Source organism: Mus caroli, chromosome 11, assembly GCF_900094665.2.
Source record: "Mus caroli chromosome 11, CAROLI_EIJ_v1.1, whole genome shotgun sequence".
Taxonomy (NCBI): Eukaryota; Metazoa; Chordata; class Mammalia; order Rodentia; family Muridae; genus Mus; species Mus caroli.
In genome coordinates, this window is record NC_034580.1 from 79,551,215 (window position 1) to 79,567,322 (window position 16,108).

At 39.5% G+C, this 16,108-nt stretch overlaps 1 protein-coding gene across 9 annotated transcripts in view; it reads left to right on the top strand.

Annotated features, from left to right (window-relative positions):
* Acaca (acetyl-CoA carboxylase alpha) overlaps positions 1 to 16,108 on the top strand; it is a 271,901-nt gene that overhangs the window by 180,637 nt on the left and 75,156 nt on the right. For all 9 annotated transcript variants that reach the window (XM_029483172.1, XM_029483174.1, XM_029483176.1 and 6 more), the window contains 5 exons: positions 207 to 422; positions 1,461 to 1,616; positions 4,507 to 4,710; positions 9,429 to 9,584; positions 11,429 to 11,575. In XM_029483172.1, the coding sequence (XP_029339032.1) occupies positions 207 to 422; positions 1,461 to 1,616; positions 4,507 to 4,710; positions 9,429 to 9,584; positions 11,429 to 11,575 (879 nt within the window). The remainder of the gene's footprint in view (positions 1 to 206; positions 423 to 1,460; positions 1,617 to 4,506; positions 4,711 to 9,428; positions 9,585 to 11,428; positions 11,576 to 16,108) is intronic.

The following is a 16,108-nucleotide window of genomic DNA, read 5'->3' on the forward strand; positions in this document are numbered from 1 at the left end:
CCCTCCCCACTCCTCCCTCCCTCCGTTTGTTTGTTTGTTTGTTTGAAACAGGGTTTAATCCTCCTGCCTCAGGCTCTTGGTTGCTGGTATTACCAGTGTGAGTCACCATGTCCAGTCTTAAGAAACTATTTTACCATACAATCTTAAAGAACTTTGGCAATTATTGCCTCATGTAAACTGTTTTCCCCTCTGATTCTTATGCTCAGTTTGAGGAGGACCGAATTTATCGACACCTGGAGCCTGCTCTGGCTTTCCAGTTAGAGCTGAACCGGATGAGAAATTTTGACCTTACTGCCATCCCATGTGCTAATCACAAGATGCACCTGTACCTTGGGGCTGCTAAGGTGGAAGTAGGCACAGAAGTGACTGACTACAGGTTCTTTGTTCGTGCGATCATCAGGCACTCTGACCTGGTCACGAAGGTGGGTATATTACTCTAATGGGAAGTTATCCTTGAGGGAAAGGACAGAGAGTCAGCCACGGCTCAAAATCAGGGTTTTACTGTTTGCATCAAAGCTTTTTTGCCTTTGTCACTTTCCAACATTCTAAATAATCAAAAGCTCATGTTTCTTTAATTTGATTTTTCTTGATATTAGAAGCATGAAAGCACTCACTTGAAGAAATAAAAAGTATGCTCAGCAGAAAAAAATGCACAAAGACTTGGGTAATGGTAACAAGTAAGAAGAAAGTTATAGTAACCCTATTATAAACTTGTCTGAATGCATGGGCTTCTTCTTCCCATGCTAACTACTGTATTCCACTTTCTTTAACTCTCCATTCTAAACAGGCTTTCTTTCTAAAGAGCTCTGCCTGGCACATGTGAAACATAATCATACTGAGATTTCGGCTCTGGGGATGTCTAGCATCTCTACCTCTTAAAGGCAAATATCCTAAGAGGCTGGAGAAAGGGCTGACAGGGGCTCTCTGTTTTAGCCCTTTCCTGCCCTTGCCTCCTACGGTCAGTAGACTGACAACCAAAAGAAAAGTAAACCATGCATAACCTTACTATTTTGTCATATAGCTATATAGCTTCTTAAGTTGTACACCTACCCATTCAAGTACATGTGGAGGCTAGAAGTTCACATGAGGATAACTTCCTCTGTTGCTATCTATTTTATTTTTATGACTCTGTGTGTGTGTGCGCGCATACACGTGTGCATGCACACACACAGTTCTATTGGCTCTCTATGTTGTTTTTTATTTGAGACAGTATCTCTCACTGGACCGGAACTTACAGTTTCAGCTAGAGTGGCTGGTGTGTGAACCCTTTGATTCACCTGTCTCCATTTCCTGCCTTCTCCTGATGTTGGGGTTAACAGATGCTGGGTTCCACTCAGCTTTTTCATGAGCACTGGGGATCCAAACTCAAGTCCGTATGCTTTCTCATACTAAACCATTTTCCTAGCCCCTCTTTATTGTTTTTAAAGCACATTAACAATGGTGATTTTCTTCCTATCTAGGAAGCTTCTTTCGAATATCTACAAAATGAAGGGGAGCGGCTGCTCCTGGAAGCTATGGATGAATTGGAAGTTGCTTTTAATAATACAAATGTCCGCACTGACTGTAACCACATCTTCCTCAACTTTGTGCCCACAGTCATCATGGACCCATCAAAGGTACATTTCTCAGTTTTCTCTGTCAGTCCCCACCAAGGGACTCATTGTATGTGGCCCATTTGTCAGTGTCACCTCTTAATTTTTTTAAAGTCACAGGCTGCTTGTTAAGACTGTTTCATGGGACACTCTCAAATTTTTTTTATCTAGTCATTAAAGATAGTTAAAACTGAAGGTGGAGTGCTACTTGCTGGATATTTATTTGCTGTAGTAAAAACTCCTCCATTGAAAATAGTTTTAGGGGGCTGATGAGATGGCTCAGTGGGTAAGAGCACTGACTGCTCTTCTGAAGGTACTGAGTTCAAATCCCAGCAACCACATGGTGGCTCACAACCACCCGTAATGAGATCTGACACCCTCTTCTGGTGTGTCTGAAGTTAGCTACAGCGTACTTATGTATAATAATAATAAATAAATTAAAAAAATAGTTTTATATTTGCCATGGTAGTAGTCCTGTTTTTTATGGTCCCCTAGAATTTCTCATCTAAAATAATTAATATTGCTATTATTAGACATTTTTACTAAATTATTGCCTTTATGCATTAAATACTACTTATGAGTTGACCGCTTAGATACAACACTGTCCCAAACTGTCTACCCTATTTCCCCACAGTGGGAGAATTTGGCTGTAAGGAATTTCATGTGCTGTATCTGTTTTTATCCCTGAGGCTCTATTTTAAAAACTGTGTTTTTAAGAGAAGTAAGTACAAAGATGGTTCTGCACTTAGCTTTTATCCTACCTAGGTGGAACAGGCAAAGGCATGTGGCCTTGTTCCCGATCTTTCTGCCTTCTCCTGTGTTGCTGTGTATTTGTATAGGGCTGTCAGTATCTACCTTTCTTTCACATCCATCGTAGACATGAACTTTTGTTGCTTCTTAAAGCAATGCCATGTGTGCCTCGAGCTAGACTCACACTCCCCATGTAGCAGAGAATGATCTTCAGCTTCTGGTCCTCCTCCCTCCACCTCCCAAGTGCGGGGTTATTCAGTACTGGTGATCAAACCCAGGATTCTACACACGCTTCCTAGTCCCTCGGCTATAGGAATTGTAGCTTCAGTTCGGATTTTGCCTGTTGAAGTTAGTGTCCATGACCTAAGAAAGTTTTCTCCTTTTTTTCTTTAAAACCCCAGGCAAGTGATGGGATAATTGTGTCTATTTGGAAAGCTGTTTCAATTCTCATCATTAAGATACAGCAAAATTTTACTTCAGCACTAATAAGCTATAAGATAGAATATAGATAGCTTATATCATGGCTAGGACACTACTTTTAGATTGGGCTTTCTATGAATATCTTCTATGAATTTTTTTTTTAAACATCAGCCTCTCTGCCTCTTCTCTGAGTACTCATACTCTGCCTTGCTAATCACACACCTGTTATTAACTGTTATTAACTGTACGCACAGATTTTTAGCTTTTATCCTCTGGAGAAAAGAAGGGTTAGCAAGCACAGTGTGGGAAAAGGGAAGCTACGTACTTAAAAACCCATCCTACGTTAAAATTCTATGGTACAGAAACAAAATGCATGCGGAGTGATACCTACAACTGAAAACTATAATTGGGGCAGATGAGGTAATTTTAATGCTTTGTAAGAAGCTGAGATACCACTGAGAAATACCTGGGTACTTTCAGCCCCAAAGGGAACAAGGAAAGCTTTAGCTTGTTAGGAGCAAAACCAATTACGCATTTATCTACTTGGTAAGACTTGGTTCTTTCCTTATACCATGTGGGTTCCAAGGATCAAATGAAAGTTCTCAGACTTGGTGGCAATGCCTCTATCTACTACGCCATCTTATTAACTTACAAAGTCACTTTCAAGGATAGCCATTTAAAAGAAGTCTTCTAACTCTATGGAGTACAAACTGTCTCAGTACCAAGTTTCAGGGAAATGAGGGAACATCTCATCTGTAAATACCAGCTGGACTTGGCAGTGACCAAATTTTAAAGATCTAATGTTTAGAGGGAATGTTCTGGTACAACCTACAAATTGCCTTTCTTTAATTTGTGCAATTTACTACGAGACATACATTATCAAGTTTAATAAAATTTTGTGGAAAAAGCTCATGGTGGTAATTGCTGTGTTGATTTAGGGTCGGGGAAAGTGTAATGAAACATAGTTACCATGCATAGAAATGCTACTTAATAGCTAGTTAACCAGGGGGTTTATTCTTATTTGGGGCTTTCTCTTAAATCCCCTGGCTTTTAATTTTAGATATTGCAGATCATTGATATAGAGTATGAATATAATTAGGACCGGGATGGAGTTGTACAGATTTGGAAGTTGTGATTCAAAGAAAACTACTCAAATTCCAAACCAGCATGAAATTGTTCCTAACTTGTTCCAAGCAAGAGTAGGAATGGGGGCGTCCTAGTTCCTTTCTGCTGCTGTGATAGAAAACAAGAAAGGAAAACTACAACCAAAAGCAATGTAGGGAAGGACAGGTTTTATTTCAGCTTCCACTTCCAGATCACAGTCTGCCATTGAAGAAATTCAGAACAAGAACTCAAGGTAGGAACCTACAACAGACACCATGGAGGAAGGCTGCTTACAGGCTTGCCTACCAGTTCAAACACAGCTTTATTATACAGCTCAGATCTACCCACCTAGGGATAGTGCTGCCTACAGTAGCCTACGTCTGTCAAGACTGTCTAACCAAGGTAATTCTTCAAGTTTTCTTCTTCCCAGGTGACTCTAGGTTGTGTCAAAATGACTATAAAAACTAAATAGGACAGGGACAATAAACGATATGAGTTCTCTTTGTAAAGTCCAAATGTGGTTCATATCTCCATAATCCAGCATCTTATTCCAATGGTCTTTTGCAAAGAAGTGCAAACTTAAAACAACTTTTAGTTACAAAGTATTTCAGATTTACACTTGGTATTGTATCTGTGTCAGATTGAAGAATCTGTGCGGAGCATGGTAATGCGCTATGGAAGTCGGCTATGGAAATTGCGGGTCCTCCAGGCAGAACTGAAAATCAACATTCGCCTGACAACAACTGGAAAAGCAATTCCCATCCGCCTCTTCCTGACAAACGAGTCTGGCTACTACTTGGACATCAGCCTGTATAAGGAAGTGACTGACTCCAGGACAGCACAGGTACAGTAGTCAAGCATACTCCTCCATGGTTTGATTTGGTCTAACATAAGAAACCCCACTGGTTATCCCTTACACTTGAAAACATCTTTGTGCCTCTTGATAAATGTGTTATGAAACCTAACCTTTTGTTGGATATTAATGAGCGTTAACAGGGCAGGTGAACCAACTCCACAGGTGACTGTGTAGTTCAGAGGGTTTCTTGTTTCCAGGGTTCTTGTGCTACTTAGTAATCTAGACTGCCTGCTCTGATTTCTTCTTCCTGTTTTCAGCACAGTTGACATGTCACTGGCAGATGAGGAAAGGACACTTACTGGAATTTATCTACAACTTTTGACTTTAAAAAGGTGAAATTTCAGCATAGTACTACATCAGAAACAGGGCCAAGCTGTGGCTTCTGCATGCCTGTTCACTGTGTATTCCAGTCAGGCATCCTCATTTTCCTTCATTGGCCGAGTGTTCTATGTCTATACACAAGTAAAGTGGCAGACTGTAACCTATTTTGCAGGGAGGAAAATTTGGGAATGCAGAATGAAAAATGAATCACCTAAAAAAAAAGAATCACCTGATTCTATGATAATAGCATTCTTTTTTAATTTGCTCACTACATACATTTCTATTTATGATATTTGCACATCTTCAGAGGTAGTATGTTATTTTAGGGCTTCAGTGGGAACTTGGAAAGTGTACTTCTGCAGAAGGGTGAGCTCGAGCCAGAGCTTTAGACCGTTTTATGCATTTGGTTCTGGGAAGAGATTATGTGGCTTTTGCTTTTATTTATGTCCATTTAAATCCAGGAATGGAGGTAGAAAAAGACATTTTTGCCTGTTCTTTGGAGATGAATTTTTTTAAATCCTAGTTTAGGCAGTTTTCTTAGTGACCTTTCATTTTGTTCTGTGATTCTCAGTTAGATGACCAAAGAACTCTATTCTTTAAGAAGCCAGCAGTTAGAACCATGTGCTTGGAGCGCAGGGTGAACGAGAAAAAGGGCTCCATAGGTTTGGCTGCATTTGATGGTTTTCAGGACAACCTTAGGACATTCTCAGTCAAGGCTTTCCATGGCTAGGGATGCTTTTAATTAACTTCTACAATGGCTTCAAGGCAGGCCTATTCTTCTGTAAAATAAGAGGGCCACTTGAGATTTTAATGTTTTTGATAAATATGTTTTTTCTTCATAACTTTCTTCTTTGTTTCCATTTCTTTTATTAGAAAGCTCTTAGATTTCCCTGATGCTGGTTGGTGGTGACACTGGTGTATGAAAGACACAGGTGCCTTCAGCAGAGATTTAGTATTGTGCCTAGCACAGAATAAACACATAATAAGCGTCTGCAAGAGTGAATAAGCTGCCCTCGACCTGAAGGGAAGCAGCATATTTTAAAAGCCCTAGAGGAAGCCGAGCCTTGCTTCAGCGTGGAAGACAGGTTGTAAGCCGTGGTAGAAGTGGGAACTGACCACAGAGCAGCCCCAGCCACTTCCATGTGCCAGTGACTACTGGTGCTTATCTTTGAACTTCATATTCTCTTTCCTTGGTGAATCATAGGAAACTGAGATAATACAGGACCATGTTTATCATGTGTTCATTTGCTTATTTAATGGTTACTGATACTTATACTGTGTGAGTTAGGGATACAAAGCAGTTCCTCCTTAGGAAATGTATAATCACAATGGGAAAAGACAGATGAGTAACTGATGTTTGCATGATATAATAAGAGCCACTATAAAGAAAATACAGGGTTCTAAGGATGCCCACTGTGTAGGTTAGAGATGGTTCTCTAAGAGAAGCCCAGCTGCAGCCGTCAGTGGGAGGTATAAATAAAGCCTGTGCATGTTTGCAAACTTATAAAACATGCCCTCCACAACTAATTACCATGTTCATCATAGGAGAAAATGGAACTAACATAGACAGCTGGTCATTCAGGACTTCAGTTAGGATCCATTACTACCAGCCTCTTATTCTACTACATTATTTGTCCTGCCGATAAGAAGAAAAGTTAACTGGCTTGAGTTTCATGTTTCTCATATAGTCTTTGTCCTATAGGCTAGCTATAATGAACAATGTCAGGCAGTTCTAAGGAGGGAGGAGGGGTTTGAGTTAATCTGTTACTTAAGTGAGTTGTTTCCAGTGAGGATAATAAAGAGAATAGTCTAGTGTCACCTTTGATTAGTTTACAGTGTTAAGGAGTTTATATGGTTTATATGTACCAAAGTGGACTTGTTGTAATTGATTAAGTCTGGCAATTGTATATGTTTGTGAGAGTGTCTTCACAGTCATGATTGAGAATTTCTTGTCACCCCACAAGTGAAAGGCAGAGTCTCAATCATAGGCGCAGGCAGCCATTGATCTGCTCTCTGTTGCTATAGATTAGTTTTGCCAGTCCTATAGTTGCACGTAAATGAAATCAGGCAGATCATACTATTTTTTTATCCTACTTGTTTTGTTTAATTTAATGTTTTGTGGGTTCGTCTGTGTTGCATGGACTGTGAGCATGCTTCTTTTCATTGATGTGCCGTATTCCATTTTGTAGAGTTACCAAAGTGTTTATTATATCTGCCCAACTATTGTGTTTTTATTTTCAATTTCCGGTTGTTGCGAATAAATCTTTAATGTGCATTCATTTGCAAACCTGTTTTGTTTTGTTTGAGACACAGTTTTACTATGTGGCTCTGGCTGTTCTAGAACTTACTGTGTAGACCAGGCTTGCTTTGAACTCACAGAGATCCTTCTGTCTTTGCCTCCCAAGTATTGGGATTAAAAATGTGCACCACTATGCCAATTATTATTTGCAAATCTTCATGTAGATAAATTTTTATTTCTCCTGAGTAAATGCATAGGAGTCTAATTGCTGGTTCATAGTAACTATATTTTTTAGCATTACAAGAACCTGACAAGCCACTAAGTAGTTCCCGTTTTAAATTCCAGCAACGGTGTATACACCAGACATCTTTCTTCAGTCTTGTTCCTTTAAGTTGCTCTTTTTCTGTCTAATCCAACTTCATCCCAGGGCTTGACAAAATTGAGTTTCAAATCCTGTACCCACAGGTTTTGTCTCTCTTAGTAGGAAATACAGTCCCTTAGTAGGAAATACAGTGGGTGTGTGGGTGGGAGTGGGTGGGTGTGGGTGTAGGTGTGTATAGGTCAGATCAGGTTTTTCAGACCCAGGCATTGAACTCAGATGTCTTTACTGGCTGAGCTATCTCACAGGCTTGAGCCTGCCCCTTCGTTCCTCTTTCTTACTCTGATTTGGTCTTTGTCCCTAATCCAATTTTTTAATATTGTACTCTTGCCCAAAACACTTGGAATCCATTAAAAGTATGACTAATTCTTTTATTTCCAAGATGTTGGTGCTGCTGTCTTCCACATAGTAACTTTGCCCTTTGGTATTATAGAAGAGCACTTGGGTTTGACTCAGGGGCCTCTAAACAACCAATGATTTCTATGCCCAGAATAAGACCTGGCTGGCAAGTCATCAGAGCACTAGTATTCCTCTGAGATGTGATACTAAGGATTCACTTAGCTGGACAACCTTCAGGCTTAGGACAGTACTTAATTCTGTTTTAGGCATATATATCAAATTCATAAATCTTGTGCCTATATTTAGGTCCAGATATGTGAAAAGAAAAAATACACACAGACACACACACACAGAGACACACACACACCCCTTTTCATCCCAATCTCCATTTGTATTCAGAGTGTTGGGAATCTATATTTTATGTGCTCATACATAAAGTGCCTAGTTTAGTGTTATACAACCTCTGAGCACTCAATAAATATTAATTGAATTGAAATAATGGCATCCCTTATAAATATTCATGAGCAAATAAAACTAGCTAAATATATGGAGTATGAAGTACTCTTCTAGAAATATTTGAGTTAAAAATGATTAAAAACTGGTGTGGTGGTTTTATTTTGTGACAACCCAGCAATTGTAGGAATTCACAGTATACTAGAGAGAAGTATATATAGTTTAATATATAATTTAGTAAAATATAGTGATTTTACCATAGGCTCTGTCTTATGAGCTAACAAGAATTAACTAGGTGAATGGATGAAATTGACCTCTGATAAAAATAGCTGAAGCTTTTGTGTGACTATACTACTTACTATACTACTTACTATATACTATATTACTATATTATATATAATATATATATAATATATATAGTATATATATATAGCATATATATACTATATACTATATACATATATACATATATATATATATACTATATACTTACTATACTTACTATACTACTTACTAAGCACCTTCTTATGAAGGGGACTCATGCGTGATCAAGTGGTAGAGGCTTGATCTGGCCCAAGAACAAGGATCCTCTCTAGTGCACAGCTGTTTCTTGAATGAAATGAAATACTAGAGCTGTTCTGTCTAGTTAGCTGACATCATCTTTAGTATCTGAGATTCAAGTCACTCTTGATAGGAAATTTGCACTGGACTTTGTTGTTTGTTTTAATCCCAAACTAAGCATACCCTAGTACGTGTGGCTGGTTATATGTCACTATTTTAGAGTCAGTTAACCAGTGGAGAAGGGACAGCACCAAATCCCAGTGTTATGGGGCAAGTCTCCACTACTTAACATTTCTCTCACCCACAACTATTTTTCAAGAAATAACATTTGTGGAAAACGATGCTCTAGGCAGCTATTTCATTTTCTGTCTCTCACTTAATTGTCTGTGCATTCTGTTTCCCCCCCCCCAACAGATCATGTTTCAGGCATATGGAGACAAGCAGGGACCACTGCATGGAATGTTAATTAATACTCCATATGTGACCAAAGACCTTCTTCAATCAAAGAGGTTTCAGGCACAGTCCTTAGGAACAACATATATATATGATATCCCAGAGATGTTTCGGCAGGTAACTAACGGTGTCTGATGGGCGGGAGTTCTGAGGACACAGGCTTTCCCTGAATCTTAATTAGGTACAGCTTTGCCTTGAGAAGGGCATTCGTAAGGACAGAAGATATCTTTACCCTATTCTAAGTTCTATTTCATTAATGGTTTTAGTGACTTTCTAACTCAAATGCTGGATGGCTGTTTATGAATTAACATGTGGAATGGTGAGAAGAGAAATCTCAGGTACAGGAAAGTAAGCCTATACCATGTATTAGGCCCTACAAGGACCTGTGTGAGGAGTCACATGTGTATTATGTCTGTGATCAAATTAGAAACAGTAAGAAAGAGGAGTGGAACTTCACATACCTGTTTTCTAGGATGGTCCTTAGCCTAAGCTAATATGAGAGTCAATATAGGTAGCACAGAGAAATGGATATAGCAAAATATATAGTTTAAGGTATAACTTCTTTTGTAGGAGATTTATTATAGTTGAATTAAAACTAGCATGAGAAAAGTATGACATTATGAAGGTTTCCCCTATATGAAAATAAACTCCTTGATCTTTATGTTGGTGATCCCTCTCCTACGCTGCAGATTTTTCCCATCAAAAGTGGGGGGACTTTGGGGAGATATATCACAAGCAAGATATAACAAAGAATAAAGCATCAAAGAATACTGGGGTTCATCATTTAAAATATCTTCGTAGAAGTTTTTGTCTTTTAGTCAATGCTCTCAGTATTACCACATTTGAATCTGAATGTAGTATTTATCTGTGATCTCATTTAGTAGTCTGAGGTTCCTATAGTATTCAGAAAGTTATCTTTACGTAACCATTTATTTATACCACTGTGTCTCAAAACACACCTGCCTTCACTCAACACCTCTGGTTTATGTCATCATTAACCTGGCAGTGTCAGTGCTGTGTCCCTTTAATTGACAAGGGACACAGTTAGGACAGTAGGACAGTGAGCTGTGAATTATTTCGGCTTTTGACATTTAAGACAAGAAAGCACAGAGCTGAAGTAGTTTCTGCTTCTAAACAAGTTGTTTAATTTACATAAAGTATAGAACATGGGAATCTTGAATGCTTTTATAAATGCAGAGGTATGCATGTATTCTCAAATTTGAGAATTAATTGATCTGTATTTATAGTCATACCCATCTTAACTAATTTCCATGTGTGGGCCTATCACTGTGAAAAGTACTGAAGGGATCTTTCCTTAACCTACAGGAGAAGCCTGGTCCTGGCTTCCCTGGGGCTGCTTGTACCAGCAGAATATCCTGCCTGCTTTTTAGAAGCAATCTTCTGTTGTCAAGGTTCCCTAGGATCCCCACCTTCCAACACTTGGGTACACGTACTTCTAAAATGAAATATTCTTTATTTGGTTTTATTTCTTTTGTTTTGTTTTGCTTGCTTTTTAAGACTCACTGTAGCTTTGGCTGGCCTAGAACTGGCTATGTAGTATGTAGACCAAGCTGGTCTAGAACTCTCAGAGATGAGCTTGCTTCAACCTCTCAAGTGCTGAGGCAGAGATTAAAGACATGAAGCACCACACCTGGCCAATGCAGTTTGAGATTTTATGTTACTCTCCCTGTGATTGTGTTAGGGCTTTATATGTGGTAGTGCTCCACTGCTTTTTCAGATTCATTCAGGAGTTTGCCTTTGTTGGATAAGTACCTGACTTATGCTCTAAAAATGGTTCCAAGTATATATTTGCTGAGAGTGAAGGTTGGAGCATGTAGTCCAAGGCTCACACTCTCCCTAGAGCTCTTGGAAAAGAAAGCAGAGTCAGAGTGTGACAGTGATTTTTATTCCTGTTGAAATGTTAATTGTCACTGATAAGTCAAACTTCTTTCTTCCACTAGTCACTCATCAAACTCTGGGAGTCCATGTCCACTCAAGCATTTCTTCCTTCGCCTCCTTTGCCTTCCGACATCCTGACGTATACTGAACTGGTGTTGGATGATCAAGGCCAGCTGGTCCATATGAACAGACTTCCAGGAGGAAATGAGGCAAGTAGATAAGCCCTTGTCCCCTTCCGGGTCTGCGTCCACTAGGACCAGCCTGCCGTGAGAGCTGGCATTACACAGTAGGATCTAAGGCTCAAGTGGGGATCAGGACACTGTTTCGGGTAGATTTCCTCAGAGAGAGAATGGACCAAATCAAAGAGATTACTGTGAAATTCTTAGATATGATAATGGTATTACAATTGTGCTTTTTGAAAAGGGGTATTTTCTGATGGGCTTACATACTTTAAAGAATACTAATGTTTTGGTTTTGCTTCAAAATAGAAGTGAAGGTAGGAATGTAAGTGGACCAAGGTTGAGAGTTGACAATTGAAGATACATGAGAACAGATTATTTTTGTTACAAAAGTTTGGAATTTTGAGATCTTTAGGTTGCTTTTTTTATACTTCAGTTATTAGGTTTGGTGATAATGTGAGCATGGTAAAGAAGTTCTTCCTAAATGGCTCAGTCAGAGCCAATGGTTTAAAAGAAAAGAAGCACAGAGCCTGTTTGTTTGTTTGGTTGGTTGGTTGGTTGGTTGGTTGGTTTTTGTTGGTTTGTTTATTTTTGAGGTAAGATCTCATTCACTACATTGGCCTGGGTGGCCTGGAACTCACACATAGACCATGCTGGTTTTAAACTCTGCTTGCCTTCTGAATGCTGGGACTAGAGACGTGTGCTACCACACCTGCCTGATTTTGATAGTTATTAAAAACTTAAAAGTTGGGTAGAAAGGGACAGGGAAAGATTCTGGAATGACTTGGGGAGAAAAATAATATCAAAATATATTTAAATTTTAAAAATAATAAATATATTAATAAAGTATTAGCTATTAAAATAATAAAACTTTTGAAAATAAAATAACATATTTCTAGCCATGTGCTGTGTCACACACCAGCATTTGGAAACTGAGTTAGGAAAATTAGTTCAACGTTAACCTAGGCTATATGACTCCCTGTCTTAAAACAAACAGAAAGCATTTTCTAAGGTTGATAACCTTCCTCATGTAGTACCAAATAATAATGACATAAAGATATATTCTTGTGTGTCCCTCATCTCCATGTAGTAAGAGTCATAACATTTTGATTATGCTTCTAAGGTAACGATGATAAAAATATTAACACACCTAAAAATACAGATTTTTTTTTTAAATCACAGATTCAGATAATTCCTAGCTAAATTTATTTCTTAAAATAATTCTTATATGGGTGTTGACTATAAGCAAGCTATCTGATCACTGGAGATACGGTGTGAATTTTTTCCATTATGTTCAGTATCTTATTTTTTGGTTCTTTGGAAATAGGGTTTCTCTATGTAGCTCTGGCTGTCCTGGAGCTCACTTTGTAGAATACACTGGCCTTGAACTCTGTCTCTGCTATGATTAAAGATATGTGCCACCAAGCCCAGCTTCTGTATCCTTTTCTAAAACATTTGTTTTCTGTATAAGGCTTATGGCTTTTTAGAATAGGCAGCAAGAGCAGGTGATTTAGTTCTAGGATGGAGACCAGCACTGGACCAGATGTGTAGTAGGAGATCTTCCAATCCAGTGCCTCAACAAATGGCAAGAAGATGGGTGGAAGTGCAGCTGTTGCCGAGAGTAAATGCATATGCATCGACACACAAAGTTGAAGCAGAGCTCTGTATCTACTGAATGGCTTCTGCTCACAAGCCCCTCAGCAGGAAAGAAAAGCTTCGTTGTGTTAGTCTGCAATTTTGATTCATTGAATAGCTATTGAGGAATAGAAAGTGCCCTTGTGAACATGAGGCTGAGAGTAAAACAGTTTTAACTAATGTAATTAAAACACTAAATGAGATTTTTTTTTTTTTAAGCCACGTGAAATGCTAGCTGCAGTGCTGAGTGAAACCTCTTGCCATGATCTTTCTTCTCCTGCTTTCTCTGTTCTCATTCTGTGTTTGAGCGAATGGAGACTGGGGGAATAGTGAAGTCCCAGAGGGACAGAGCTCTGTTCTTGCTGAAATTACAAGCACAGAGCTGCCTGGGCATGAACATGTAGTGTTTACTCTGCCAGTATGAATACAAATAGTCTTATTATACGGAACTCTGTACCCAAAGACCACACACACACACACACACACACACACACACACACACACGAACAAAAAAAAAAATTAAAGATTTTTTTTAACCCCTTTAAGACCTAACAAACCTTAGGATAAAAGGAGCGGCTACTGCATAAAGGGGGTAGCAGTGTACAGTGGTGACCATGGGTTTTCCTTCGCCCAGTAGTTCTGAAATCAGAATGCTAACAGCATTTGTGAAGCTAGCCATTGCTCTGTATCGCCTTTCTCATTATTCTCTCTTCCCTTTTTAGTTACATGTTCTCTTTTTTTCTCTTCTTCTTTTTCTCAGATGACTGACTAGGATTGAGCCTGCATGTTAGCTTGCTGTTTCTGAGCCTAAGAATTCAGGAAGAGTGAGGCTGATGTTCTTTTGTGAACAGTCAATAACTGATGCCCAGGGTGGCTGGTGAGGTCAGTGACCTTAGCTAGATTGTACGACATGGCACGACAGGAATGAGGCTAAGGTATTAGAAGCAAGCTCTGCTGCCAGTAGCTTGGACATACAATGGAGTGTGTCCTTCGAGAGACCAGTCTAAGGATGGAGTTTCAGCATTTGACTCTGAAGGACAGCTAGCTGTAAGATGACGAGGTGTCACTAGGATCTATCTCCTCCTGCTGAGCCTACTTTTATCAGGGAACGTTGACTTTCCACTACTGCAGTTTAATTTTCTTTGGCCAAAGAGACAAGTTTGTCATGAGCCTAGCACTCTACATATTACCTGAAGAATGATAGGCGAGAACAAAGAGAGCTCCTTCTGATGGGATGTGGAGCAAACCTGTCCTTTGCCAAAGAGAATGGGCATGAGAACAAAGCTGCAAGGAACAGTTTTATTTAAAAAAGAATTAAAAAAAAATGACCTGTTAATGATGTGAAAGCCAAGGCTCAATGTAAATGCACTGATGCTACGTCACATTAAATCATAATGTAATGTTCTCCAGAGTGACGGCTCTACCAGGTCAACATTGTGGGTGATAGTGAATCACCTTGAAGTATTGGAGTTTCTGGGTTTAAAAGCCAGCACATGGATTCTTGAATAGTTTTTCCATGAATTGAGATGCTTCTCCCCACAGCCAGAGGCAGAAACTGTGCACTTAGTAGACCATTGTTACCTTGTTGGTCAGCCTGTCTTCCCCTCTTTCTTCCTAGGATGGTAAATAGGTAAAAGGTGATAGGACCAGAACTTGGACCAATACAGTTCCATTTAGTTTTAGGTAACCTGTTTGCTGCTTGAGGAACATATTGGCTATTTCAGCAGAGATGTGACCTGCGTTCTGAACACTTGTACCTGTGCTAAGAGCACAAGAAATAGCTTTTCTGGCTCTGTGTTAGCTTACTCCTTCCTGTTTTCCTGCTGTGCCTTCCCCCATCAGGAAAGATGTAACTAAAGAAGTACCACCTAATTCCTGATGAGAAGTACAGACTTTCTTCTCATTGTGAGATTTGAATGGCATTGCATTTAATATGAATTTAGAGTGGGAATATGAACGACGTGGACCAAATCTGTGAACTACATTACTTGCAAATAGCTCTAAAGATGAGTTGCCTGGATTTTTCTTAATAGTTTCAAGTAAAGATGAAAATTGAGGAAAATGTGATTGCAACAGAGACTAAACTGATTTCCTTTCTAGCTGCCCCAGTGCTGCAGTGATGAGCACTGTATGTAAATACACAGCTAGATGAATGTGCGCTGTGGAGCCACTGAGAGACGCAGCTATCCATCCAGCCTGCTTTACTACTTGTTTTGAGGAGTCAGTGTCATCCTTCTAACAGTTTGCTAACCTATTTTGATCACTTGGTGGAAGCTGTAATTGCAGGTGGGAACATTTTGAGTAACACTTCCCAACGCAGCATAGCTGCTTTCTGCACTAAACCTAGTTATTAAAAAGCTCAGGCTAAGATCAAGCCAGCAGCTGCAATGGACTTGACAGAGAACAACTCACTTTGCCTGCTAGGAAAAAGAAAAATCCTGGCTTTCATGTGGTTACATTCGAGCTCGCGTGCACGTGTGTGTGTGTGTGTGTGTGTGTGTGTGTGTGTGTGTGTGTGTGTGTGTGTTGTTTTTGTGAGACAGGGTTTTTCAGATTTGGCTGTCGTGGAACTCACTTTATAGGCCACACTAGTCTGGAACTCAATGAGATTCGCCTGCCTCTGCCTCCCAAGTGCTAGGATTACAGGCATGAGCCACCACCACACAGCTGTTGCATTCTTAACTGTTTTGAAATAAATCCACTGGCATTTTGTTTGTTTGTTTGTTTGTTTGTTTATTAATTACAGTTATACTCGGTCAGTAATCTATAATGATAAAAATTTGATCAGGAGCCGGGCGTGGTGGCGCACGCCTTTAATCCCAGCACTCGGGAGGCAGAGGCAGGCGGATTTCTGAGTTCGAGGCCAGCCTGGTCTACAAAATGAGTTCCAGGACACAGAGAAACCCTGACTTGAAAAACCAAAACAAA